The sequence below is a fragment of the Bos mutus genome, chromosome 11 (genome assembly GCF_027580195.1).
Source record: "Bos mutus isolate GX-2022 chromosome 11, NWIPB_WYAK_1.1, whole genome shotgun sequence".
Taxonomy (NCBI): domain Eukaryota; kingdom Metazoa; phylum Chordata; class Mammalia; order Artiodactyla; family Bovidae; genus Bos; species Bos mutus.
Genome location: NC_091627.1, coordinates 25,804,153 through 25,831,043, shown reverse-complemented (window position 1 = coordinate 25,831,043; position 26,891 = coordinate 25,804,153). Strand labels below are relative to the sequence as shown.

Genomic DNA, 26,891 nt, shown 5'->3' with positions numbered 1-26,891 from the left:
TGTTTTTTTATTTTTTTAAACTGTTTTTCACATTAATGAACTTTATTGATTGAAAATACAATGTTATTATGATACTTTGTGTCATCTGTTTTGACCTGAACAAGTATAGTAGTTGTCTGATATTTGGAAGTTTAAAAACAATTCACTGGTGTTTTTCAAATACAGAAAAATATAAATTGGAAAACAAAAGTAACTCATAATCTCATTTCCCGACAGTCCCTATTGACATTTTAAAAATAATTAAAAGTAATATATGCACATGGTGAGAAAATTCAAACAGTCCAGAAATGTATGCATTGAAAAGTGAAGCCCTTTGCCCCCATCTCTCTTTCAAAAGTAAGGTAATACTTTAACAGTTTCTTACATATATTTCCGGAATGGTTTATATACTTGTACTTTCTTATATTTATTTCCAGAACAGTTTGAAATTGAGATATAATTCAAGTGTACAATTGAGAGATTTTTGTGCAGCCATAACTATTATCTCAGTCCAAGCATTTTGGTCACACCAGAAGGAAAACTCCTGCCCATGAGCAGTTGTTCCCTCATTCCTCCCCACCCTCAGCCTCTGGCAACCACTACTCTATTTTTGGATTTGTCTTTATGGATTCGTTTACTCTGGATACTTCATATAAATGCAGTTATATAAAATGCATCCATTTGTGTCCAGCTTCTTCCACTTAGCATAATGTTTCAAAGTTCACACATTTGTGCTGTGTATAAGTATGCATATGGTTTCTATGTCTTGCTTTTTGTCTCTCAGTATTGTATCTTGGGCAGGGCTTCCCTGGTGGCTCAGTGGTAAAGAATCTGCCTGCAATGCAGGAGACACGGGTTCGATCCCTAAGTTAGGAAGATCCCCTGGAGTCGGAAATTGCAACCCACTCCAGTATTCTTTCCTGGGAAATCCCATTGACAGAGGAGCCTGGTGAGCTACAGTCCATGGGGTCGCAAAAGAGTCAAATGTGACTTAGCGACTAAACAACAACAATTAAATCTTGGAGATTGTTCCATATCAGCACAGGTAAAGCTGCCCTGTAATAGATGCTTGACCAGTTCCTTTTGATGGACAGAGACATTGTCTGCAGTTTTCTCTTACTATAGCAGCGCTGCAGTGAGAACATGTGTGTCTTGGCATACTTTTGAAAGGATGTGCATAGCTTAAATTCTAAATAGTAAAAATGCTGAGTCAAAGGATATGTGGATTTTAAAATAATTTAATAGTCATTGTTAGTGTTTTATTAACATAAAATTTATGGGCCAATTTAAAATATTTAATAACATTAAATAATTACATTATTTTTAGTACTTAATGTTAAATGAGCCTTAGTATTTGTTAAAAGAAATAATTTAATATTTAAAATTTTTTGATTTACATAAATTGATCACTTAATAGCAGTTACCAAATGATTACAGAATAATTGATTTCCCTAATGCCCTCTCATACTATGAAGATATGAAGAATGCTTCTCTGTGCCCCATCAACTCAGCACTAGCAGATTCCCGTTGATGAAAGATTTCCCTGAAAAAGATTTTGTGTCTGGCCCTGTTTTTACCAGAAATATAAAAGTACTCTCCTCTTTCTCTCATTTGCTCTTTTGTTTATCATTCATTCAACATTTACTGATTGTTTTTTTAATTTTGAAAGTTCCGCCAGGTAGCATGGCTATAATAATAGTACATCAGATTTAAAATGCCCTGTTATTCCGTATACAAGTAAAAAATAAAAATATTGCTAGTTGAACCATGGACTGGAAGATGATTTTAGAATTCAGAGATGTTAAACTGTGGGAAAATATGCTTTTAGTGAAATCTGGCATACACTTTTTATCAGAGAAAAGCTCTTCTTAACTGCACAGGTGGTTCTCTTCCACCAGGCACACGATTTTGGAACAGGTACTTGGGTCAGTGAGGCAGGGAAAAAGATCACTTCTGAAGGCAGATGCCTCTGCTGGTGTGGAGACCCTTCTGGCTTCGGTATCTGCTGACCTTATCCTCCACCTCTTTCGTTGTCCTCCTCACTTCCCCTTTCTCTCCCCACACATTCGTAGTGTTTATTCACCACCACAAATGCAGGAGTCTGTTTCTCGCTTCATGTATTTCTTTTCATCTTCTCCTCCAGTTGCTGCAGCTGGGGAAAACTTCAGAGAACACACATCAGTTGTCTCTTCTCCCAGACTTGCTCTTATGTTCCCATAGTGGTGTGGACATGCAGTGCGGTATCCCGTTCACATTTCAATATTATTGTTTATTTCCTGACGCTTGGGCTTTTTGTTTAATTTCTTCTTGCCTTAATTCTTTTTCTACCTCTGCTTATCACTGTGCATAGTACCTTTCACAGGTAGATCATAAGTACTTATGAATGAAATAAGTAAAATTTAATTCCAGTTTAAAAGATGTTTTTTGAAATCTCCATGTTTCCATGTTATGAATTACTTGTTAGGAATAGAGAACTGGTTTAACTGCATAAGGTTTGGCAAAACTCTGTTACAAATAAGGCTTTCTTTGTAAAGATCTAAATATTTATAATATTCAGAAGTAGATTTAAAGTATTTTTTTACCCTCTCTTTTCTACTAAGTGACTTGGAGGATGAAGTTGAAAATAAGAAAGCCCAGATATTAAATCTTCAGCAACATCTGTCTACCCTTCAAAAGGATATTAAATGCAATGAAGAACTTCTCAGAAGGTACCAACTGCATTACAAAGAGTTAAAGGTAAGAAAACATCATTTTGTTTTCTCAGCTTAATCATTTGCAAGTTATTTTTAAGGTCTTACCATGCATTGAGTATTGGAGAAGGAAATGGCAATGCACTCCAGTGTTCTTGCCTGGAGAATCCCAGGGATGGCGGAGCCTGGTGGGCTGCCATCTATGGGGTCTCACAGAGTCAGACATGACTGAAGTGACTTAGCAGCATGCATTGAGTTAGATGAGTAGTTCTCAGATTTTTTGGCCTCAAGCCCCTTTACAGTCTTAAAAGAGCCCTCATCTGTGTGGGTTTTATCAGTATTCCTATTATTAAAAATTAATGCAAAATTTAAGAATATTTATTAACTAATTTAAAAATAATAAGTACATTATGTGTTAACATAAATAACGTTTTTATGGCAAATAGCTAGTTTCCAAAGCCAGAAAGATTTAGTAAAAAGATTGACATTTTTTATATTTTTCTATATCTCTGATATCTGGCATAATAAAATTCACCTAACCTATCATATCAGCTTCTATAATCAGTCTGTTAGTGTATTGCACATTATAGTTATAAACCTCCTATACACTTAGAAGAACTAGATAGTAAAAGTGATCTAAAAAAAAAATAATGCCTTAATGTTTTTATGAAAATAGTTTTTACCTAATGGACCCTCTGAATGAGTCTCTGAGACTCCCAGGAGATACTGGGATTGGACTTTAAGAACCACTGGGATAATCATTCTAGCACTTTAGACTGGATGTTTCAAGAAAACACTGTCTCTGTGGATGCAACACTGTCATACTGTCTTCATTTTAAATGCTAAATGAAATACTTCTATCTGCTTTGTATGAGAGTTGATTAGCAATAATGGTGATTGATACAGACTTTATATATAATTTTCTTTAGTTCTTTTAGTACTAATGTGTCTTTAACTGTGGAATCCTTCTGTAATATAAACCAGAGTAGAATTTTGTTGATTAATACATCCTTTCCAGGGTTTTTGTTTCTATTTTTCATTTATTTTTATGTTACTAAAATCTAAATACCTTTTTTTTCAAAAGATGAAAATAAGGAAAAGTATTTCTGAAATTCGGGAACTTGAGAATATAGAAGAACACCAGTCTGTAGATATTGCAACCTTGGTAAGATTCTTTTCCTCAACTTAAATGTAATGTAAAAGATAAAACTATTACTTAGGTTAAGAGAATCTAGTCTCAAGATTTTTAAAAATAACCTTTTTGAGGGTACTTTTTATGATTGCTATCTCCATTTACAAATAAGTTAGAAACTTCCTGGTGTATGACCTTCAAGTTCCTTAATATTTTGTACATATAACTTCCATGTATTGTAATTGGTTTTGTCTTCTTCTACATGTAATAAATCTTTGTCAGAGCTTGTTTATCTAAACAGTAACTGTTCAAACTACCTAGCATAGTATTTTTCATAATTAATCAGTACCAGTATTAGTGATATCATTTAGTCAGTTGTAGTTGGTCTCTTTGAACTGTTTTCCTTTTTCCAAGTTTAATGGTTTTTATTCACCACATATTTGTTCTCTTAGGCATCTTTTTATGACATTCAGCTTAACTCCCCAAGTTGCAATAAGTAGTGAATTAAATAGATTGCAGAGTCTTGTTAAAATGAATCAGTATTCACCTGGTTCATTCAGAGTAAATCGGTATTTACTCTGTACCAGGCATCATGTTAAATGCTGAAGGACACAACAGTAAACAAAACAGATCAAGTCACTGCACTGATGGAGTTTACTTCAATAAGAACTTGTCTCCAATTTGTATTAGTAATTTGGTTTTCCCCTTAGTGTTTTTCTGCTTTAATTCCTATTGTTGATAGACTCAATTTCTTAAAGTTGTATGTCTTATTTATTTTTGTTCAGTCTGCATCTGATACATTGTCTGGCATAAGGTATATATTTATATATACTATATTTTGAAAGAAAAAGTGAGAATAAAAGTTATCCCCTTTGATTATGACCTCAAGCACAATAAAATAGTTTGTCTTCTAAATGTAATCCTTTTCTATTTTTTAACCTATAGTCTTCTACCTTCTAATTTACCAGTAAGGGTATGAAAATATCGTAATGTTCTTTGTATTTGTCTTTAATCTGATTTGTTTGTAGCCTATAGTTTCTCCTTTTCCAGAATTATATTATTTTCCTGTTGGATAACTTAAGTATTTGAATTAATTCTATATGCTCTGTAAATGTTGCCAGGAAGATGAAGCTCAAGAAAATAAAATCAAGATGAAAATGGTTGAGAAAAATATGGAACAACAAAAAGAAAATATGGAACATCTTAAAAGCCTGAAAGTAGAAGCAGAAAACAAGTATGATGAAATTAAACAGAAAATTAATCAGCTCTCAGAGCTAGCAGATCCACTTAAGGTATATATTGTTATTCTGATATATATATATGTATGTATTTATTGATTTATTTTTCAGTTATATCTGCAGTATACCTGCTAGAAGGGCTTTCCTGGTAACTCAGCTGGTAAAGAATCTGCCGGCAGTGTGGGAGACCTGGGTTCAGTCCCTAGATTGGGAAGATCCCCTGGAGAAGGGAAAGGCTACCTACTCCAGTATTCTGGCCTGGAGAATTCCATTGACTGTATAGTCTGTGGGGTTGCAAGGGGTGGCAAAGAGTTGGACACAACTGAGCGACTTTGACTTTCACACCTGCTAGATAATATTCTAACAGAATTTATGACTAAATGTAAATAAAGCTGTATAAAACTGGGATGTACACCAACTTTTCATCATTAGATCAATCAGAATTAAATAATCTCCTCACACCTTTACAGAAAATAAATTGCCAAATTTCTCCCCCCCACCCCCTGAGAAGGTTACAGCTTTTGTTACCTTTTTATTTTGTGGGATATTTTCTTCTTTTAGGTCAGAGACAGGGATATTTATCTGTCTGTTCTGTCTCTGTGCTTATCTGTTCTCTTGTCCTACCTCTTCTCAATAACTCTAGGGTTCAGTTCAGTTCAGTTGCTCAGTTGTATCCGACTCTGTGACGCATGTCCATCGAGTCAGTGATGCCATCCAACCATTATCCTCTGTTGTCCTCTTCTCCTCCTGCCTTCAGTCTTTCTCAGAATCTGGGTCTTTTCCAATGAATGAGTTCTTTGTGTCAGGTGGCCAAAGTACTGGAGTTTCAGCTTCAGCATCAGTCCTTCCAATGAATATTCAGGACTGATTTCCTTTAGGGTGGACTGGTTGGATCTCCTTGCAGTCCCAGGGGCTCTCAAGAGTCTTCTCCAACACCACAGTTCAAAGGCATTGATTCTTTGGCACTCATCTTTGTAGTTCAACTCTCACATCCATACATGACTACTGGAAAAGCCATAGTTTTGACTAGATGGACCTTTGTTGGTAAAGTAATGTCTCTGCTTTTTAATATGTTGTCTAGGTCGGTCATAACTTTGCTTCCAAGGAGCAAGTGTCTTTTAATTTCATGGCTGCAGTCGCCATCTGCAGTGATTTTGGAGCCCCCAAAAATAAAGTCCGTCACTGTTTCCATTGTTTCCCCATCTATTGTCTATGAAGTGATGGGGCCGGATGCCATGATCTTAGTTTTCTGAATGTTGGATTTTAAGCCAACTTTTCACTCTTGTCTTTCACTTTCATCAAGAGGCTCTTTAGTTCTTCACTTTCTGCCATAAGGGTGGTATCATCTGCATATCTGAGGTTATTGATATTTCTCCTGGCAGTCTTGATTCCAGCTTGTGCTTCATCCAGCCCAGCATTTCTCATGATGTACTCTGCGTATAAGTTAAATAAGCAGGGCAACAATATGCAGCCTTGACATACTCCTTTTCCTATTGGAACCAGTCTGTTGTTCCATGTCCAGTTCTAACTGTTGCTTCTTGACCTGCATACAGATTTCTCAGGAGGCAGGTCAGATGGTCTGGTATTCCCATCTCTTAAAGAATTTCCCATAGTTTATTGTGATCCACACAGTCAAAGGCTTTGGCATAGTCATTAAAGCAGAAGTAGATGTAGAATTAGATGTTTTTCTGGGACTGTCTTGCTTTTTCTATGATCCAACAAATGTTGGCAATTTTATCTCTGTCAAAGAGTTTAATCTTTGAACTCTAAGATTAGTTGATATAAAAGCCAGCTTGAAATACCTACTTACTAACATATCTGCATTATATTCCAGCCAGAATTCAATTGGCTTTTTTTGTTTGAAGACACATGCTTTTTGAAACCAAATTAGGGAAATAAAGTTTATTATCAGCAGCTTATTATCATTCTAATTGAACAGCTCAATTATTCTCAAAACTTAAGATTTTATTTATAAGACACAGAAGAATCAGTAGTATGTCTTAAGAGGGAAGAGGTATGTTGATGATATAACCCCTTTTTTGCAGGAAAAGTACTTCTTTGACTCAAAATGTATTTAAATATTTTAAAAGTTTAAAAGAACTTGCACATATATGTACTTTACTATAATTGTCTCCACTGACAGAAAATGTAATTTATTAAAGAGAGTTAGAGGAGAAGCTGAATAGAAACAATTTTTCCCTATTTGTGGTGACCTCTATATTATTGCTTTCCATAGAGTTGTGATTTCTGGCTACCTTGGTAATACATGTTGGTTTTGTATTTTTCTACTTGAGCTAAGAATTTTAAAAAATTTTAATGTTGTGAGAAAGGAAAACATACTAAGGATACTATTGAAAAAGACAAATAAAAAGTAGTTACTATAGGAAATTAGAATCAAAAAGACAAAAAGTCCAAGATAAATAAAGAAGACAGAATTAATTTTTAAAAGAAAATAGAATAAGAGGAAATAAAATAAGTATGAAAATTGTCAAGAATGGGAGAGACCAAATTCAAAATTCAGGGATTAGAGAAGTGAAATTAAAACAAAGATGAGATCAAAGAAAATTTTAAATGATGAAGGATTGATTAAAATCGAAATGATAATTTATGCTAAAGTAATATAGAAAAAGAAATAATTAGCACCCGAATTATCCCATGAACTGTAGCCCGCCAGGCTCCTCTGTCCAAAGAATTTTCCAGGCAAGATTACTGGAGTGGGTTGCCATTTCCTTCTCTAGGGGATCATCCCCACCCAGGGATCAAACCCATGTCTCCTATTCTGGCAGGCAGATTCTTTACCACTGCGCCACCTGGGAAGCACTGTATTATCCCAGATAAGTTAAGCTGTGTTCTGTTCTTTTAGGGACCTGTGCTATGCTAAGTCACTTCAGTCGTGTCCGACTCTGTGCGACCCCATAGATGGCAGCCCACCAGGCTTCCCTGTCCCTGGGATTCTCCAGGCAAGAACACTGGAGTGGGCTGCCATTTCCTTCTCCAATGCATGAAAGTGAAAAGTGACAGTGAAGTCGCTCAGTCGTGTCCAACTCTTAGCAGTCCCATGGATTGCAGCCTAACAGGCTCCTCTGTCCGTGGGATTTTCCAAGCAAGAGTACTGGAGTGGGGTGCCATTGCCTTCTCCGTTAGGGACCTGTAGGCTAAAGCAACTCCTAGAATTGGAAGTCCACGGATAAGTTCAGTAGCAAAATATACATGCAGAATGCAGTAAGAATTATTGATCTTAGCTCTTTGCCTTGGTTGCCAATAAGTGAACCCTTCAGTAAACCTGCACACAGTCGTCTAGTAGCCAAGAGGGTTTTTCTTTATAGTGTTGCATCCTACTAGCCATCAATAACAGGACCAAGAAGAGTTGGCTAACAAAGGAGTTAATTCCTCAGAAGCTGTCATGACGTATTAGCAGCTTCTAGATAGAATCTGTTTTCTGTTAGGACATTTGTTCATTTTGTGTCAGAGGAGTGGCAAGAGGTAGAACATGCTGTTCAAGTATGTAGTCATTGAAATCTTGGCATAGGGGGTATTTTTCTCACTTTAAACAGTTTATTTTGATCTGTCAGTTCAGTTCAGTCGCTCAGTCATGTCTGACTCTGCGACCCCATGAATCGCAGCACGCCAGGCCTCCCTGTCCATCACCAACTCCCGGAGTTCACTCAAACTCATGTCCATCGAGTCGGTGATGCCATCCAGCCATCTCATCCTCTGTTGTCCCCTTCTCCTCCTGCCCCCAATCCCTCCCAGCATCAGAGTCTTTTCCAATGAGTCAACTTTTCGCATGAGGTGGCCAAAGTACTGGAGTTTCAGCTTCAGCATCATTCCTTCCGGAGAACACCCAGGACTGATCTCCTTTAGAATGGACTGATTGGATCTCCTTGCAGTCCAAGGGTCTTCTGCAACACCACAGTTCAAAGGCATCAGTTCTTCGGCACTCAGTTTTCTTCATAGTCCAACTCTCACATCCGTACATGACCACTGGAAAAACCATAGCCTTGACTAGACGGACCTTTGTTGACAAAGTAATGTCTCTGCTTTTCAATATGCTATCTATGTTGGTCATAACTTTCCTTCCCAGGAGTAAGTGTCTTTTAATTTCATGGCTGCAATCACCATCTACAGTGATTTTGGAGCCCAAAAAAATAAAGTCTGACTCTGCTTCCACTGTTTCCCCATCTACTTCCCATGAAGTGATGGGACCAGATGCCATGACCTTAGTTTTCTCAGTGTTGAGCTTTAAGCCAACCTTTTCACTCTCCAAACTCCGCCATCCCCCGAGGGGCCGGGGTGGCGCACGGCGTGGCGCGCCACGATCACTGCTGCTGCGGCCGTCGGGAGGAAGCTACCTGGCGGTCGTCGTGTGGGCTGTGGCCGTGTGCGGTGGTTTTTTTGTTTTGTTTTGTTTTTTTATTTATACTGCAAGCTTAATGCTTTAGTGTCATATTGAATTTTTTGTACAGGGAGCAGGATCTGCATTAAGAATCATGGTCTGCATTATTAGAGTAGGAGAGGTTCTCTGTTTCTGATAGAGACAATGAGTGTTTATTTCTATTGAGACTGACTGCTTTTGAAAATTTCAAGATCTGATGATTTATAGCTTTCTAAAACTTCATAATTGATGTAATTATAGGAAGCAAGTGGCTATAATACATACTATAGTAATTTATCCAATGTTGTCAGCTAACTAAAATTTGTTATTTAGACATCAAAGAGAATAAAATTTTCAATGATTCTGTCCCTTCTAGCATCTCAGCCTACTTTTTTTTTAAAGGCTGATCTTTCTTAAAGGTTAGAAGCTCTACAGACATAGGGCTATATCAGAATTTAGTTCTAGATCTAACCCATCCTAGCCCTCACCCCAAAACAGGGTAAGTGTCACTTAAGTGAATTTAATATATTTAGGTCTCTGTTTTACCATCACCAAAATGAAATGAAAGGAAATACTCTCTTGGTTCCTTTTTTAAAGTTTTACATTTATTGGTACCCAGGATGTAATTTTATTAAATATTTGAGGACTATAATATATATGAAACAAGTTGCCAGTCCAGGCTTGCCGCACGATACTGGATGCTTGGAGCTAGTGCACTGGGACGACCCAGAGGGATGGTACGGGGAAGGAGGAGGGTTCAGGATGGGGAACGCGTATATACCTGTGGCGGATTCATGTTGATATATGGCAAAACCAATATAATATTGTAAAGTTAAAAAAAAAGCCACAGTAATAGAAAGAACCTTAAATTCTTTGCATTCTGTTTTATAAGTCAAGTTTTTCCCTTTCTAAAGTTACTCAGAGAAAATTAACCAACACGATCCATCCTAATATAACTGACCCCTTTGGCTCCATAAAGCTGATTTGATCCCCTAAAGCAAACATGGACGTATTTTGAAAGTTTCTACAAAAAATGATTAGAAAATTTAGTGTTGGCAACCGTTCTGTTTCATAAGCCATTCCAATTTCCAGCTGTAATATCTCCTACTACAAAAATTGTACCCATTTTCTTTTATTTTCTTCAAAATAAAGGAGCAGCTTATCTCTATCCTCCATATAATAATGTTTTTATTTTTAATAGACCTGTGTTATAAAAACTTTATATCATTAAGTGTCTACCTTGGGTGGTAGTTATTTTAGCAGTGTGAATAACTTGCAGAAAATTGTATTCTTAGGTCAGGAAGTAGCCTGTTTCTGCTCTTTTATATGAGGTGTAAATAACTGGGAATTTTTAGATACATCACGTGTTCTTTTTCTTTTCGGGATATCCGTAAATCTTCTGTCTTCCTTGATGCTGTTGTTTTGGTTTGTGTTTGTTTCTTTTTCTTTATAACTATGATTCCTGAAGGTAAACATCATCATCATAGTATATATGTCCAGTGTTAGTGGCTCAGTTGTGTCCGACTCTTTGTGACCCCATGGAGTATATATAGCCCAACCAAGTTCCTCTGTCCATGGAATTCTCTAGGCAAGAATACTAGACTAGGCTCAAAAAATAGACAAACTCAGCAAAATTTAATTTGGTGGTTCTTAAATCAAGAGCAAAAAGCCTTTTGATGAAAGTGAAAGTGGAGAGTGAAAAAGTTGGCTTAAAGCTCAACATTCAGAAAACAAAGATCATGGCATCCGGTCCCATCACTTCATGGCAAATAGATGGGGAAACAGTAGAAACAGTGTCAGACTTTATTTTTTGGGGCTCCAAAATCACTGCAGATGGTGACTGCAGCCATGAAATTAAAAGACGCTTACTCCTTGGAATGAAACTTATGACCAACCGAGATAGCATACTGAAAAGCAGAGACATTACTTTGCCAACAAAGGTCCGTCTAGTCAAGGCTATGGTTTCTCGGGTGGTCATGTATGGATGTGAGAGTTGGACTGTGAAGAAGGCTGAGCGCCAAAGAATTGATGCTTTTGAGCTGTGGTGTTGGAGAAGACTCTTGAGAGTCCCTTGGACTGCAAGGAGATCCAGTCAGTCCATTCTAAAGGAGATCAGTCCTGGGTGTTCTTTGGAAGGAATGATGCTGAAGCTGAAACTCCAATACTTTGGCCACCTCATGCGAAGAGTTGACTCATTGGAAAAGACTCTGATGCTGGGAGGGATTGGGGGCAAGAGGAGAAGGGGACAACAGAGGATGAGATGGCTGGATGGCATCACCGACTTGATGGACGTGAGTCTGAGTGAACTCCGGGAGTTGGTGATGGACAGGGAGGCCTGGCGTGTTGCGATTCATGGGGTCACAAAGAGTCGGACACGACTGAGCGACTGAACTGAACTGAACTGAAATCAAGAGCCATTTTAAAAATTGAGATGTAGGGATTCTCAGCCTACTAAAATAAAATCTCCAGAGGTGGGGTTTGGAAATCTGTTTTTTTAAAACATCCAAATTGATGATAAAGAAGGCAATCTATATATCAGTATTTAAGAAAGCTGCCATAATTTATGGCTTTGTACATATATCATCTCTAAATACCAGTAAAATCTTTTCACCAGTCTCTACCTCCTTTAAAGAAATTTATATGTTGTATATACTCTTAATAGAAGACAGATTCCTATAACAAGGGAGAATTCCAATAATAGAAGAAAATGTGTTTTGGGCATCATTCATGTATAAAATTATCAGGCAAAATAATCAAAATGTGTACTTGACATTCAGTCTATTAATTTAATTATACATGAACACCACAGAATCACATATACGAAGTAATACATTTAACATTTAGAAATACTGCTTTGTTTCCATTTACATTTCATGAATTAGTTTTTTTAACCTTTCTCATGTGTCTTCAGCATTGGCATCTTTATTGTGGTTAGAGCTATGTTTTGAGTAATAAGAATAGTTGAGTGATGCATTTTTCCAATGGTCACAGAAGGATATGAACTCTTAACACTGGCCTCTTCAAGCAGCATAATCCTGTCCACTTTATTACTTGTCAGTTTATACCTAAGCTGATAATTTTTTAAAGCAATCTTTTCCTTATAGATTATTTTGGTTTTATTTAAACAGGATGAATTAAACCTTGCTGATTCTGAAGTGGATAACCAAAAGCGAGGGAAACGGCATTATGAAGACAAGCAGAAAGAACACTTGGATACTTTAAATAAAAAGAAACGAGAACTAGATATGAAAGAAAAAGAGCTAGAGGTTATCCATGATTTTTTAAAACCTTTTATTTACAACCTTAGTCATGATTATTAAAGTGCGTTTTCCTTAATGTCATATTTCCAAACAGAGACAAGTTGTCTGATGGATATCTGTTTTCTTTGGAGTAATAGCTGTTTCAGTGAATTAACAGAGGGAAAGACTTAGGGACTCTCAAAATGTGGGGACTTCATAGACCAACACGAAGAGTACTTTAGGCAGGACTGCCATAGCCCCTTATTGTGCCTCCAGGTGATTTGGAAAATGGCACTCCCTTCTCTGAAATAGTTCCTTACATGCCTAACTTGGCAAGTGCATAGCAGCTTTATGTCAGAAAAATACTCCCTGCCTCTGAGTTAACTCAGGAGTGAGTTGGGCTACAGTCCAGCTCCTCCTTACTAATAACCCTGGTTGACAGTGGAAAGCGGAAGCCCTATTTTTAGAGGAAAGTAAGTTGAAGGCAACCATGGTTTAACCTAAAAGAAGTGGATTCCAGCTTTGTTTTTACATGTCTTAGGAAAATGGTTTCAACTCTGAAACCCATTGCCTGATTTGTTTGACTTAATATACGAATGTCATGAATGGAAGTGCTATGTGTGCAAGTGCTTTGGGTTTTTAATATTTTACAAACAGAAGGGTCTTTATGTTTTCAGTACCATTTGGTATTTAGAATCCCTCTTAAAAGTCACAGAAAGCTATGTCTGACCTCAGCATCTGGGGTGCCAGACCTTCATAACATCTACTTGAAATTTGTTTTACTAGAAGGTTATGGAGCTCCTCTAAATTGTTAAAATTGTGTACACTAATGCAATTTTCTTTTGAAAATTTATGATGACTCTGAACTGTATTCTCAGTATAAAGCTTAGAAAAATAACATTGATATTAAGTGTAATTAAAATACATTTCTTAAATATAAGTTCGGAATTTTACTTTGCATATTTTGGTACAAATAGTACAGTGAATTGTTGTTATCAAAGACGTTTTAAAGTTAAACGTCTGTTATCTTAGGAGAAAATGTCACAAGCAAGACAAATCTGTCCAGAGCGGATAGAAGTGAAAAAATCTGCCTCAATTCTAGACAAAGAAATTAATAGATTAAGACAGAAGATACAGGCAGAACATGCTAGTTATGGAGATCGAGAGGAAATAATGAAGTAAGTGCTTGCTTTTCTACTTTACCATATTATCCATATATATTAGTAAGACAAAAGATATTTATATAAAACCTTAAGTTTGGGTAAAGTGTTTCTATGGCACATGGTTACAGCTTAACTAGTCTTTCATACATGTAATATTAACAATAAATAACTTTTTTCTTTGGAATTATTATAGAACTTATTAAGTGTATTTGAGATTTTATGTTTCATTGAATGACATTTATTTGCTTAATATTTTTTTTTTCATAAAATAGGCAATATCAAGAGGCAAGAGAAAGCTATCTTGATTTGGATAGCAAAGTAAAGACTTTAAAAAGGTTTATTAAATTACTGGAAGAAATAATGATCCATAGATATAAAACATATCAACAATTTAGAAGGTAAGTGCATTAAAAAATATTACCACACACTATGCATTCTTTGTTTTCAATTCTTCCCTGTAAACAATAAAATGAGAACTTTCATGATTCAATTAGAAAAGATGTAGTAGTGCTTAGGACCCTATAATTTAATGAGAATTCTAGATTTCAAGGGACTTTTATAAATGAGCTTTTTAAACTTAAACTCCATTAGATGTACCTTACTGGATAACTTATAGATGGCTTTCAGTCTCTGCTTAAATGGGTCATTTGGAAGCTTCTTGGCTCTGAAACAGACTATTTCAGTCTTAGACAATGCATGTTCTAATGAGAGATAATTTTTTATGGGCTTTTTATGGGCCCTGTTGAGGCAGGTTCTCAGTTGATCGCCCTGATCTAGAACCATGTAGCTCCTTGGGTACAGAATCTCTGTTTTGTTCATAGATATATCCCCAGTGCCTACTGTGGTGCCTGAAATGTAGTAGAAACGTGATGTATATTGTTTGAATAAATGAGTACCGGGTCAGAGACACTGGATCTCATTAGTATACCCAGAAATGTGCAGATTGTCAGGGATCAATCAACTAAAATCACAAGCAACAGAAATAAACCAGAGGACAGTTGATAGGTAGGCTTGGCTCTTGATATACTTGAATCCTAGGCAGCCCTAGTGTTTCCACCTAAGCTATTTTTCCTATGGCATCCCCTCAGTAGCATGTTTTTTAACTCTGTTTATACCAAGAACTATTGGAGAAGGAAGTAGCAACCCAGTCCTGTACTCTTGCCTGGAAAATTCCATGGACTTGGGATGCTGGTGGGCTGCAGTCCATGGGGTTGTGAAGAGTAGGAAGCAACTGAGCGTGCATCCCCATACCAAGAACTATGGTCTTAAGACTAGAATTTTTTTAATTTTTATAAATTTTAAGTTTCCCTACTATCAGTTCAGTTCAGTCGCTCAGTTGTGTCTGACTCTTTGCGACACCATGAACCACAGCATGCCAGGCCTCCCTGTCCGTCACCAACTCCCAGAGTTTACCCAAACTCTTGTCCATTGAGTCGGTGATGCCATCCAACCATCTCATCCTCTGTCATCCCCTTCTCCTCCTGCCCTCAGTCTTTCCCAGCATCAGGGTCTTTTCAGATGAGTCAGTTCTTCGCATCAGGTGGCCAAAGTATTGAAGTTTCAGCTTCCAACATCAGTCCTTCCAATGAAGATCAGATCACCCAGGACTGATCTGCTTTAGGATGGACTGGTTGGATCTCCTTGCAGTCCAAGGGACTCTCAAGAGTCTTCTCCAACACCACAGTTCAAAAGCATCAATTCTTCGGCACTCAGCTTTCTTTATCATCTAACTCTCACATCCATACATGACCACTGGAAAAACCGTAGCCTTGACTAGACGGACCTTTTTTGGCAAAGTAACGTCTCTGCTTTTGAATATGCTGTCTAGGCTGGTCATGACGTTCCTTCCAAGGAGTAAGCGTCTTTTATTTCATGGCTGCAGTCACCATCTGCAGTGAGGGGAAATTCAAATAAAGCCATAATGGGAAATAGGCTTTGCTTGTTTGGCCATATTCCTTAACTAAACAATAGGTTAGTTTTTGAAATGTGTGTTTCAGTTTTATATGCATGTTATTAGAACTTAAAGACTTTCTTATTTTTATTCTTTTGAGGCAGCTTTTAAGTCTTGTTAGGTAGGACCAGAGCAGTCTTCGGTCAAGGACAAATTTTTTTATTACCAGTGAAGCTGTGCTTTTCTGAGTCCTCTGTTGATGCACTGTGAGTTTACTCCACTCGTACCTGTGGGAATGTGAACTGTTCCTGGCTCTGAGTGACCTCAGGGGTTGTTTCTGCTGCTTTCGGGTGTTTCTCTTGCCAGCCTCGGGCAGTATTCCCACACTGCCACTGATAAGGTTACTTAACCTGGGGATCTCCCAGCCCCTCTGTGGTTCTCTAGAGCTCTCTCAGTGCAGCTCTGTCTTCCCCACACACTGCTTGTTGAACCGGAGGGCCTGGGCCTCCCCAGATTCCTAAACGGGGCTTCTGGGTGCCACCTGGGTTTTCACTGCCCTTTTACTCTTGTTGTTATTGTTCAGTCACTATCATGTCGAACTCTTTGCAACCCCATGGACTGCAGCATACCAGACTTCACTGTCCATCACCATCTTCCAGAGCTTGCTCAAACTCATGTCCATCCAGTCGGTGATGCCATCCAGCCCTCTCATCCTCTGTTGTCCCCTTCTCCTCCCACCTTCAATCGTTCCCAGCATCAGGGTCTGTCTTTTCTAATGAATGAGTTCTTCACATCAGGTGCCCAAAGTATTGGAGCTTCAACTTCAGCCTCAGTGCTTCCAATGAATATTCAGGACTGATTTCCTTTAGGATTGATTGGTTTGATCTCCTTGCTGTCAATGAGACTCTCAAGAGTCTTCTCTAACACCACAGTTCAAAAGCATTAATTCTTTGGCGCTCAGCCTTCATAGTCCAACTCTCACATCCATCCATGACTGCTGGAAAACCATAGCTTTGACTATACGGACTTTTGTCGGCAAAGTGATGTCTCTGCTTTTTGATATGCTGTCTAAGTTTGTCATAGCCTTTTTTCCAAGAAGCAAGCATCTTTTAATCTCATGGCCTTTTACTCTTAATGTGAAAGTAATTTGTGGCATCCCTAAAGTATTTTCTGTTAAAGTATTGGTCTTATAATTTATTATCTTGATATGTTTCTTCACCCCTGACAAGTTTTACATTGTTTACCTAATCTTGAGAGGACAATAGAGATGGTTAAATTTTTTAAATTGTTTATCTCTTTACACTGGAGAACCTTGTCACTTTCATGAGGACAGTGTTTTAGATATCCCATAAGTGGACACAGTTGAAAAATGCATATCAGTATTTCAGAAGGAAAGTTAACAGAAAATTCTGAATACCAGCTAGCAATAGTTATTGTGGCAACAAAGGAAAAACTGAAACTATCAATATTTTCAAATGTGGAAATGTAATGCAGTTTAGGAAGGGCTGTGGATGTGACTGGTGATAGAAGCAAGGTCTGATGCTGTAAAGAGCAATATAGCATAGGAACCTGGAATGTCAGGTCCATGAATCAAGGCAAATTGGAAGTGGTCAAACAAGAGATGGCAAGAGTGAATGTAGACATTCTAGGAATCAGCAAACTAAAATGGACTGGAATGGGTGAATTTAACTCAGATGACCATTATATCTACTACTGCGGGCAGGAATCCCTCAGAAGAAATGGAGTAGCCATCATGGTCAACAAAAGAGTCCAAAATACAGTACTTGGATGCAATCTCAAAAACGACAGAATGATCTCTGTTCGTTTCCAAGGCAAACCATTCAATATCGCAGTAATCCAAGTCTGTGCCCCAACCAGTAATGCTGAAGAAGCTGAAGTTGAACGGTTCTATGAAGACCTATAAGACCTTTTAGAACTAACACCCAAAAAAGATGTCCTTTTCATTATAGGGGACTGGAATGTAAAAGTAGGAAGTCAAGAAACACCTGGAGTAACAAGCAAATTTGGCCTTGGAATACGGAATGAAGCAGGGCAAAGACTAATAGAGTTTTGCCAAGAAAATGCACTGGTCATAGCAAACACCCTCTTCCAACAACACAAGAGAAGACTCTATACATGGACATCACCAGATGGTCAACACCAAAATCAGACTGATTATATTCTTTGCAGCCAAAGATAGAGAAGCTCTATATAGTCAACAAAAACCAGACCGGGAGCTGACTGTGGCTCAGATCATGAACTCCTTATTACCAAATTCAGACTGAAATTGAAGAAAGTAGGGGAAACCACTAGACCATTCAGGTATGACCTAAATCAAATCCCTTATGATTATACAATGGAAGTGAGAAATAGATTTAAGGGCCTAGATCTGATAGATAGAGTGCCTGATGAACTATGGAATGAGATTCGTGACATTGTACAGGAGACAGGGATCAAGACCATCCCCATGGAAAAGAAATGCAAAAAAGCAAAATGGCTGTCTGGGGAGGCCTTACAGATAGCTGTGAAAAGAAGAGAAGCGAAAAGCAAAGGAGAAAAGGAAAGATATAAGCATCTGAGTGCAGAGTTCCAAAGAATAGCAAGAAGAGATAAGAAAGCCTTCCTCAGTGATCAGTGCAAAGAAATAGAGGAAAACAACAGAATGGGAAAGACTAGAGATCTCTTCAAGAAAATTAGAGATACCAAGGGAACATTTCATGCAAAGATGGGCTTGATAAAGGGCAGAAATGGTATGGATCTAACAGAAGCAGAAGATATTAAGAAGAGGTGGCAAGAATACACTGAAGAACTGTACAAAAAAGATCTTCATTCCCAGGTAATCACGATGGTGTGATCACTGACCTAGAGCCAGACATCCTGGAATGTGAAGTCAAGTGGGCCTTAGAAAGCATCACTACGAACAAAGCTGGTGGAGGTGATGGAATTCCAGTGGAGCTATTTCAAATCCTGAAAGATAATGCTGTGAAAGTGCTGCACTCAATATGCCAGCAAGTTTGGAAAATTCAGCAGTGGCCACAGGACTGGAAAAGGTCAGTTTCATTCCAGTCCCAAAGAAAGACTATGCCAAAGAATGCTCAAACTACTGCACAATTGCACTCATCTCACACGCGAGTAAAGTAATGCTCAAAATTCTCCAAGCCAGGCTTCAGCAATATGTGAACCGTGAACTTCCTGATGTTCAAGCTGGATTTAGAAAAGGCAGAAGAACTAGAGATCAAATTGCCAACATCTGCTGGATCATGGAAAAAGCAAGAGAGTTCCAGAAAAACATCTATTTCTGCTTTATTGACTATGCCAAAGCCTTTGACTGTGTGGATCACAATAAACTGTGGAAAATTTTGAAAGAGATGGGAATACCAGACCACCTGACCTGCCTCTTGAGAAATCTGTATGCAGGTCAGGAAGCAACAGTTAGAACTGGACATGGAACAACAGACTGGTTCCAAATAGGAAAAGGAGTACGTCAAGGCTGTATACTGTCACCCTGCTTATTTAACTTATATGCCGAGTACATCATGAGAAACGAAGTGGAAGAAGCACAAGCTGGAATTAAGATTGCCAGGAGAAATATCAATAACCTCAGATATGCAGATGACACCACCCTTATGGCATAAAGTGAAGAGGAACTCAAAAGCCTCTTGATGAAAGTGAAAGTGGAGAGTGAAAAAGTTGGCTTAAAGCTCAACATTCAGAAAACAAAGATCATGGCATCCGGTCCCATCACTTCATGGCAAATAGATGGGGAAACAGTGTCAGACTTTATTTTTGGGGGGCTCCAAAATCACTGCAGATGGTGACTGCAGCCATGAAATTAAAAGACGCTTACTCCTTGGAAGGAAAGTTACGACTAACCTAGATAGCATATTCAAAAGCAGAGACATTACTTTGCCAACAAAGGTCCATCTAGTCAAGGCTATGGTTTTTCCTGTGGTCATGTATGGATGTGAGAGTTGGACTGTGAAGAAGGCTGAGCGCCAAAGAATTGATGCTTTTGAACTGTAGTGTTGGAGAAGACTGTTGAGAGTCCCTTGGACTGCACGGAGATCCAACCAGTCCATTCTGAAGGAGATCAGCCCTGGGATTTCTTTGGAGGGAATGATGCCGAAGCTGAAACTCCAGTACCTTGGCCACCTCATGCGAAGAGTTGACTCATTGAAAAAGACCCTGATGCTGGGAAATATTGAAGGCAGGAGAAGAAGGGGATGACAGAGGATGAGATGGCTGGATGGCATCACTGTCTCGATGGACATGAGTCTCAGTGAAATCCGGGAGTTGGTGATGGACAGGGAGGCCTGGCGTGCTGCGGTTCATGAAGTTGCAAAGAGTCGGACACAACTGAGCGACTGAACTGAAACTAGGAAGGGAATTGGGAGGGAAAAGAATAAAATACAGTTTTTCTAAAGAAAGGAGTCTTAAGTTCTTTAGGAACAAAGACTTTAGGAAAAATAGCCAGTTGCCTATCACCCAGATTTTATTTTCTAATTAACACTCCCCACCAAAAGGAATCAAGGCTCCATGGAGAAGTGGTTAATAATATGGAGCTGAGCAGGGAAGGTATAGATGCCAGAAATGTAAGGAAGTGCTCCCCAAAATGTAGAGTCATGATGAAAGGACATAGGCATCTTGAAAGAGGCTCCCACTGGCAAACTGTGGGACAATTTGAGGACCACAATAAACAAGAACAGTAATAGATGGTGGGGGTTCCTTGGTGGCTGTATGGTAAAGAATCCACCTGCCAGTGCAGGAGACTCAAGTTCGATCCCTGGGTTAGGAAGATCCCCCAGAGAAAGAAATGGCAACCCACTCCAGTATTCTTGCCTGGAAAGTCCCATGAACAGAGGAGCCTGGCAGGCTACAGTCCACGTGGTCACAAAAAGTTGGACACAACTTAGCAACAACAAATGAATGATAACCCAGTGAATAAAATAGCAATCTGACTGCATCCTTATAAAAAGAATGTAAATAAATTGGAGTTTGTATTGTGTGAGGCAGTGTGTAAGATACTGCAGATACATGACTGAGAGATTGCCCTCGCCATTTTTGCTACTATAAAGTTAGGAGGAGACAAGCTAATGAATAGGCCATTTACCACTATCTTAACACTGCTAAAGTTTAATCCTCTCAAGGGCATGATTTATGTCTTCTGTGTTAGGGTGATATTTTGTATAAATTAGTTGATTGATACATTCATATGGACTGCCTGTAATACAATGGATTTTATTCTGTGTGGGACATTTTTATTCATCTTATAGATGTTTTGTTTATTATAAAATGAATTGATAAAAATATGGAGACATAAATATAAAGACAAGGACAAAATCACCTAAAATTTTACCTATTTAAACGGGCACAGTGTTAACACCCTGGCGTATTTTCATCTGGTCTTACATGCTGGTTTAAAGCTCATGCTGAATCTACAGTTCTCTAAAACTTTGTAAACTTTTTAATGTGCCCAATGTCTTTTTTTAAGGTGTTTGACTTTACGATGTAAATTGTACTTTGACAACTTATTATCTCAGCGGGCGTATTGTGGAAAAATGAATTTTGACCACAAGAATGAAACTCTTACTATATCAGTAAGTATCTTAACTCTTTCCATGTTAGTCATTAGGAGGATAACCTGCTTCATTTCTTTTTCTGGGCGGGGGGCTTCATTTCTTTTGATGATAAGTTGATCTGTTGTCATAGGAAACAAAAGAACTTATTTTTAAGTTAAAGATAGTTTTTACCAAAGTGTTGAAAATTAAATTAATTCTACTGACTAAAGCTGCTGTTGTAGCTCTTTCCCTTCCCCCCTGCGGACAACCAGATTATTTTCTTATGGTGATAATTAAGGACTTTTGTTTTCAGTGGTAAATGTTTACCATCTTTTCTCACTCCACTGGCTCCTTTTTAAAATTCATACAGCGTGTTAAATTTTGTGGGAGATTATAGAAAATCTGTAATTATTTTCAAAAGCAGTTTAACCACTAGATGTCACTAGAAATCAAGTAACAAAAGTAAAAACAACTATTTCTTGGCACTTAGAAATATTTGACAAAAAGAAACGACAATCTGGTTAACAGTAGCATCAAAAACAATAAAATACCTAGGAATAAATTAACCAAAGAAGTGAAAGCTCTATACAGTGAAAAGTGTAAGACACTGACGAAAGAAATTGGCAGAGACACAAATAAATGGAAAGATAACCTTTATACGTGAATCAGAAGAGTTGATATTGTTAAAATGTCTCTACCATCCAAAGCTGTCTATAGATTCAGTGCGATCCCTATCTAAATTCCAAAGGCAGTGTTCACAAAGAGAAAAAAACAGTCATAAAACTTGAATGGAACCAGATAAGACAGTAGTTAAAGCAATCTGGAGAAGAAAGAACAGTCTGAAAGCATCACATTTCCTGATTTCAGGCTGTGTTGCAAATATGTAGTAACCAAAACAGTAACCAAAATAGACATACAGACCAGTGGAACTGAATTGTATGTTCTTGACTTGTATATTCTTGGCTTCTTTATCAAATATTAGTTTTCTGTATTTGCATGGGTTTATTTCAGGGCTCTCAAATTCTATTCCATTGGTCTATTTGTCTATTTTTATGCCAGTACTTATACTGTATGTATATTTGAAAGTTGCTCAAACAGTAGATCTCAAAAATTCTCACCACTGAAAGAAAAAAAAAAAAGGCAACCGTGTGAGTTAATGGACATGTTCACCTTATTGTGGTGATAATCATTTTGCAATGTATATGTTTGTGTCATGTCCTATACCTCAAAGTTATGCAATGTTAAATGTTAGTTTTATCTCAATGAAACTAGGTGGAGGCAATAACGGTTTTCATTTCCCTAATATTAGTACTCTTATTAAGCTTTTAGAATTTTGGTATGTTAGACCTGGTTAAGGGGAGAAAATGTTTTCAATTAGATTTCTCACAGTAAAACAGAAGCCGCTGTTATACAGCTTATATTTTTACTTAAAATATTTTAAATGGAATAGATGTCATTTCCAAGTCACTGACTGATTTTGTTGCTCATCTTCATTTTTACTATAAATTCATCCTTTTTAAAATGGTAGCCAACCACTTCTGTAAAGAAGTTAATCTGACTTTTTTCTGCATTTTGTCTTTTGTTACCTCCTTCAAGGTTCAGCCTGGAGAAGGAAACAAAGCCGCTTTCAATGACATGCGGGCCTTATCTGGCGGTGAACGTTCGTTTTCCACGGTTTGCTTCATTCTTTCTCTGTGGTCCATCGCTGAATCTCCTTTCAGATGCCTGGATGAGTTTGATGTCTACATGGTAGTGTTAACTTTTAAATTCTCGAGTTTTTCTCTTTTTTTGGTGGTGGTTTGAAATGTGTATTTTGAAAGGAAACTATTCGTTTGTTAGTTCTTCTCAACAGAAAAGATCCTGCTCTGTCAGTTCTGTCTGTGATGACTGGTAGGGAAGAGCTAAAGAATCCCTGTTCCTTCCCTTACTAACACACCACACTGCCTGGCCCCATCCTGGACTTGTGCTCTTTTCCCTCGTTTATTATGATAAGCAGTTCACCACCCTTGCTGTGACCTTCACACCACTGTTGTCTCCTTTCCTGTTCAGCCACACTTTTCAAAAGAACAACCTCTGTAATGTGAGGAGCAAGAACATTGGACTTTGAAGTTAAAAAACTTAACATTGAGGCCTGCCTCTGTCACCAGTTACCCAGGTGACTGTGGACTCAGTATCTGTCCTCTTCAGGCCTCAGTTTCTTCATCTATAAAATAAGATCCCTAGCCTTTCCTCCCTCACAGGGTTAGAGTGAGGCTCCAGTGAGGTCTGCCTCACTGTGGTTCAGGCACATCGTAAGCCTCTCACTTCAGCTGTTCATCCTTCATTCACTAAACCCACTGCAATCTGAGTTTGGACTGCAGTACTGCAGCGAAACTTGTTTAGCAAGGATCATAAATGAACGTTAATTCTTTGAAGTATTTGTACCACAGACTGAGCCTCCATCTCTTGAGCTGTGTCTTCTTACGGGTTTCCACACTCCTCTTTGTTCTCAACGTGCCAGTCTGTCCCCACCACTCCAGCTCACGTGCCCTTAAATGTTTAAGGTCTTCTTTGTTTTTTACAGTGGTGTGAGTTTCCCTGGATATCATGTTCTGCCTACTCCCCCACCTGTCACACACACACACAGTCCACAGTCTGGTACCTACATTTGCTACTGTTGCTACTAAGTCGCTTCAGTCGTGTCTGACTTTGTGCAACCCTATGGACAGCAGCCCTCCAGGCTCCTCTGTCCACAGGATTCTCCTACATTGGATTCCTACCAAATCTAAGCATCTCGTCTAACATCTCTCTTGCCCCCTGTGAGACCTCATCTAGTGAACAACCTACATCCCAAACTCAGCATGTCTGAGACTGAATTGGTTTTCCACTCAAAGCTTTTCTTTTCTTGAGTTCCTTTCTTTGATTATTCACAAATTGCCATTACCAACCCAACACCTGACTGCAACACCAGTGATTTATCTGTGATTCTTCTTTCCTTGTTACACATTAAGTCTGACCTCTGTCTCCTCTTCTATGATTTCTCCCTAGCCTCTGCTGCCTCTGTCACCTCTTCTGTCCTCAGCTCTTGCTCATTGTTTTGTTCCTTGTCCAGACTTCCAGACTTTAATCCTGTTCCTTCTCACTTTCTCCTCACCATCTTGCCAGGTTTCTGTTTCTAAAATAAATCTAATTGTGGTCACTCCCTTGTTTAAAAGTCTTTGGTTTAATTCTGTAGGGTGACTTTGAGACCCTTTATGGTACTGTATCCATCTACTTTTTCAGCTGGACTAAGCTGTTTGTGATTTTCCAAACACTGTGCCCTTCTTCCTTGTATGTCACACTCCGACTCATCTTTCAAGACTTGGTTTGGATGTCACCTTTATGTAGCTCCATACCGCCACCCTGCAGACAGGATTAGGGACTTCTCAGTTTCCTCAGCACCACTTTATATCAACTCATGCAATTGTATATTTTTATATTTTATAGTATATAATGTTCACCCACGTGGTGCTAGTGGTAGAGAATCTGCCTGGCAGTGCAGGAGACGCTAGCAACAGAGGTTTGATCTATGGGTTGGGAGCATCCCCTGGAGTAAGAAATGGCACCCCACTACAGTATTCTTGCCTGGAAAATTCCATGGGCAAAAGAGCCTAGTGGACTATAGTCCATGGGATCACCAAAAAAAGAAGAGACAGAACTGAACACTACTACTATATAATATTCAATATATTATACACATTTTATTATTATGTATTATATTTATTTAGCTTTCATTTTGTTGCATTCTCCTATTTTCATGTCTGAATCACTCACCGAATTATTTTTTAAGTTATCAACCATGTCTTAATCATATTTCTACCTCTTAATGCCTAGTACATAATTAGGATTTTAGAAAATGCTTATTTGCAAATCAGAATTCATATTTGCAAACCACTTCAGTGGGTTTTTTCCTGTGCTCTCATTCCTGAAGATTAAGAAATTCCTTTGAGATTTGGATTCAAAGCTGATTCACAAATCATAGATGACGATTGCTCTTTCCATACAGTATTTTTGCCAAAATGCCATTATGCAGTCTTACCACGCATATTATTTTTCATATTTAATTCTGAATATTTCTTTCTCATTCAGAGACTTAGAGGTTTTTAATCGGAATGACATTTTGCCTTGTTGAAATTATTCAGAAAAATGTACCCAAGTTTGGAGAACCAGTCTAAACGAAACGAATAAATATTTCTTGGTGCATTGGCAGCTTTGTTATTAAACGATAGACTTCCCTCCAGGCATTGTTTTGAAAGGACAGTATTCAGTTTGGGCAAGCCCTGGTTACTTTTGCACCTTAAGTTAGACTACAGATCTGCCAATGGAAGAATTTCTAGAAAAAGAGCCACTGAGCAGTATAGCCAGGATGCTGGGCCGTTGTCTGCCCTCCATAGTCCAGGTTCTAGACCACCATACTGTATGGCCACGTGTGGTTTCATTTGCTTGTGTTTTCATATTTGTGGAGTTTTCATGGAAGGGGAGAGATACTTCCATTTTTATCATTTTTTGTTATTTAACTCAGAAGATGTAAATACAAAGTTTAATTCATTTAGTTTCACAACCTATTGTATATAAACAGGCATTTTTTCCCTATACACTGATGTGCTGTTTAACTTATTTTAATGATTCAGTTGAGAAGTTAGTCTATAAATTCGAACTTATTACTATTGTACAAATTGTAGAAGGTGATAAGAACAGAGTTTTTAAAACACCTTAATCATTGAGGGAAGATTTAAGAGATTTAATAAGTTTGAATCTGGTCACTTTTGGTACCATTCTCCTAACTATTACTGTTGAAATTAGATTCACTTTGCAACAGCTAATTTTGACTATTTTCTGATTATTTTAATTGTTAACTGTATGGGAGGCAAGGAGCTATACTTAAAAATACTTAGACTATAGAAATTCCTGAAAGTTATTTTCCCTAATAATTTAGATACTGGGTTTCACAGTATGTAAGAGTTGCTTGACATTGTAGATAATGGATGATCCTTGGATAAAAATCCAAGGGTGTGTAAAATCCAAGGCTGCTTCCCCAAGAACATAATTGACACAGCAGCAGCTCTAACTGCTGTGTCTGTTCTCCAGGATATGGTTAACCGGAGGATTGCAATGGACATGATACTCAAGATGGCAGATTCCCAGCGCTTCAGACAGTTTATCCTGCTTACCCCTCAAAGCATGAGGTAACTTAAAATTTCTTCTATGAATACGTATATGTATATATATGTCAAGTATATAAAAGGAAGTAAGAAATCCTTTATATTCTTAATTTTTTAATGCAAATGCATAAGTGATCAATAAAAACAAACCCCTAAACTTATTCCAGAGATTGAAGGTAGTTTTTCCATATTAGATATTTAAAATACTGTTTGTGTTAGCTTCCTTCCATAATAGAGGAGGTTTTATTTGAATGTGAATATTTACTTTTTAGTATTTCTGTCTTGAATCTGCTCTTCTGTGGTAATCAGGAACCAACTAATATAAAGTAATTTTAGTAACTTAGTTAGACGAAAGAAATAATTCATAGTCTCCCTAATCTTGAATCTTATTCTGGTGACTTACAAGTCTTTCTAAATAAAGAATACTACTTTGCTATCAATCAGCA

The 26,891-nt window shown here is 37.9% G+C and overlaps 1 protein-coding gene across 1 annotated transcript in view; it reads left to right on the top strand.

Moving 5' to 3' along the window:
- SMC6 (structural maintenance of chromosomes 6) overlaps positions 1-26,891 on the top strand; it is a 74,435-nt gene that overhangs the window by 45,845 nt on the left and 1,699 nt on the right. Inside the window, exons 18-26 of the mRNA XM_070379146.1 lie at positions 2,580-2,715; positions 3,754-3,834; positions 4,923-5,093; positions 12,543-12,680; positions 13,686-13,831; positions 14,089-14,214; positions 21,199-21,304; positions 22,862-23,014; positions 26,372-26,469. Of these exons, the coding sequence (XP_070235247.1) occupies positions 2,580-2,715; positions 3,754-3,834; positions 4,923-5,093; positions 12,543-12,680; positions 13,686-13,831; positions 14,089-14,214; positions 21,199-21,304; positions 22,862-23,014; positions 26,372-26,469 (1,155 nt within the window). The remainder of the gene's footprint in view (positions 1-2,579; positions 2,716-3,753; positions 3,835-4,922; positions 5,094-12,542; positions 12,681-13,685; positions 13,832-14,088; positions 14,215-21,198; positions 21,305-22,861; positions 23,015-26,371; positions 26,470-26,891) is intronic.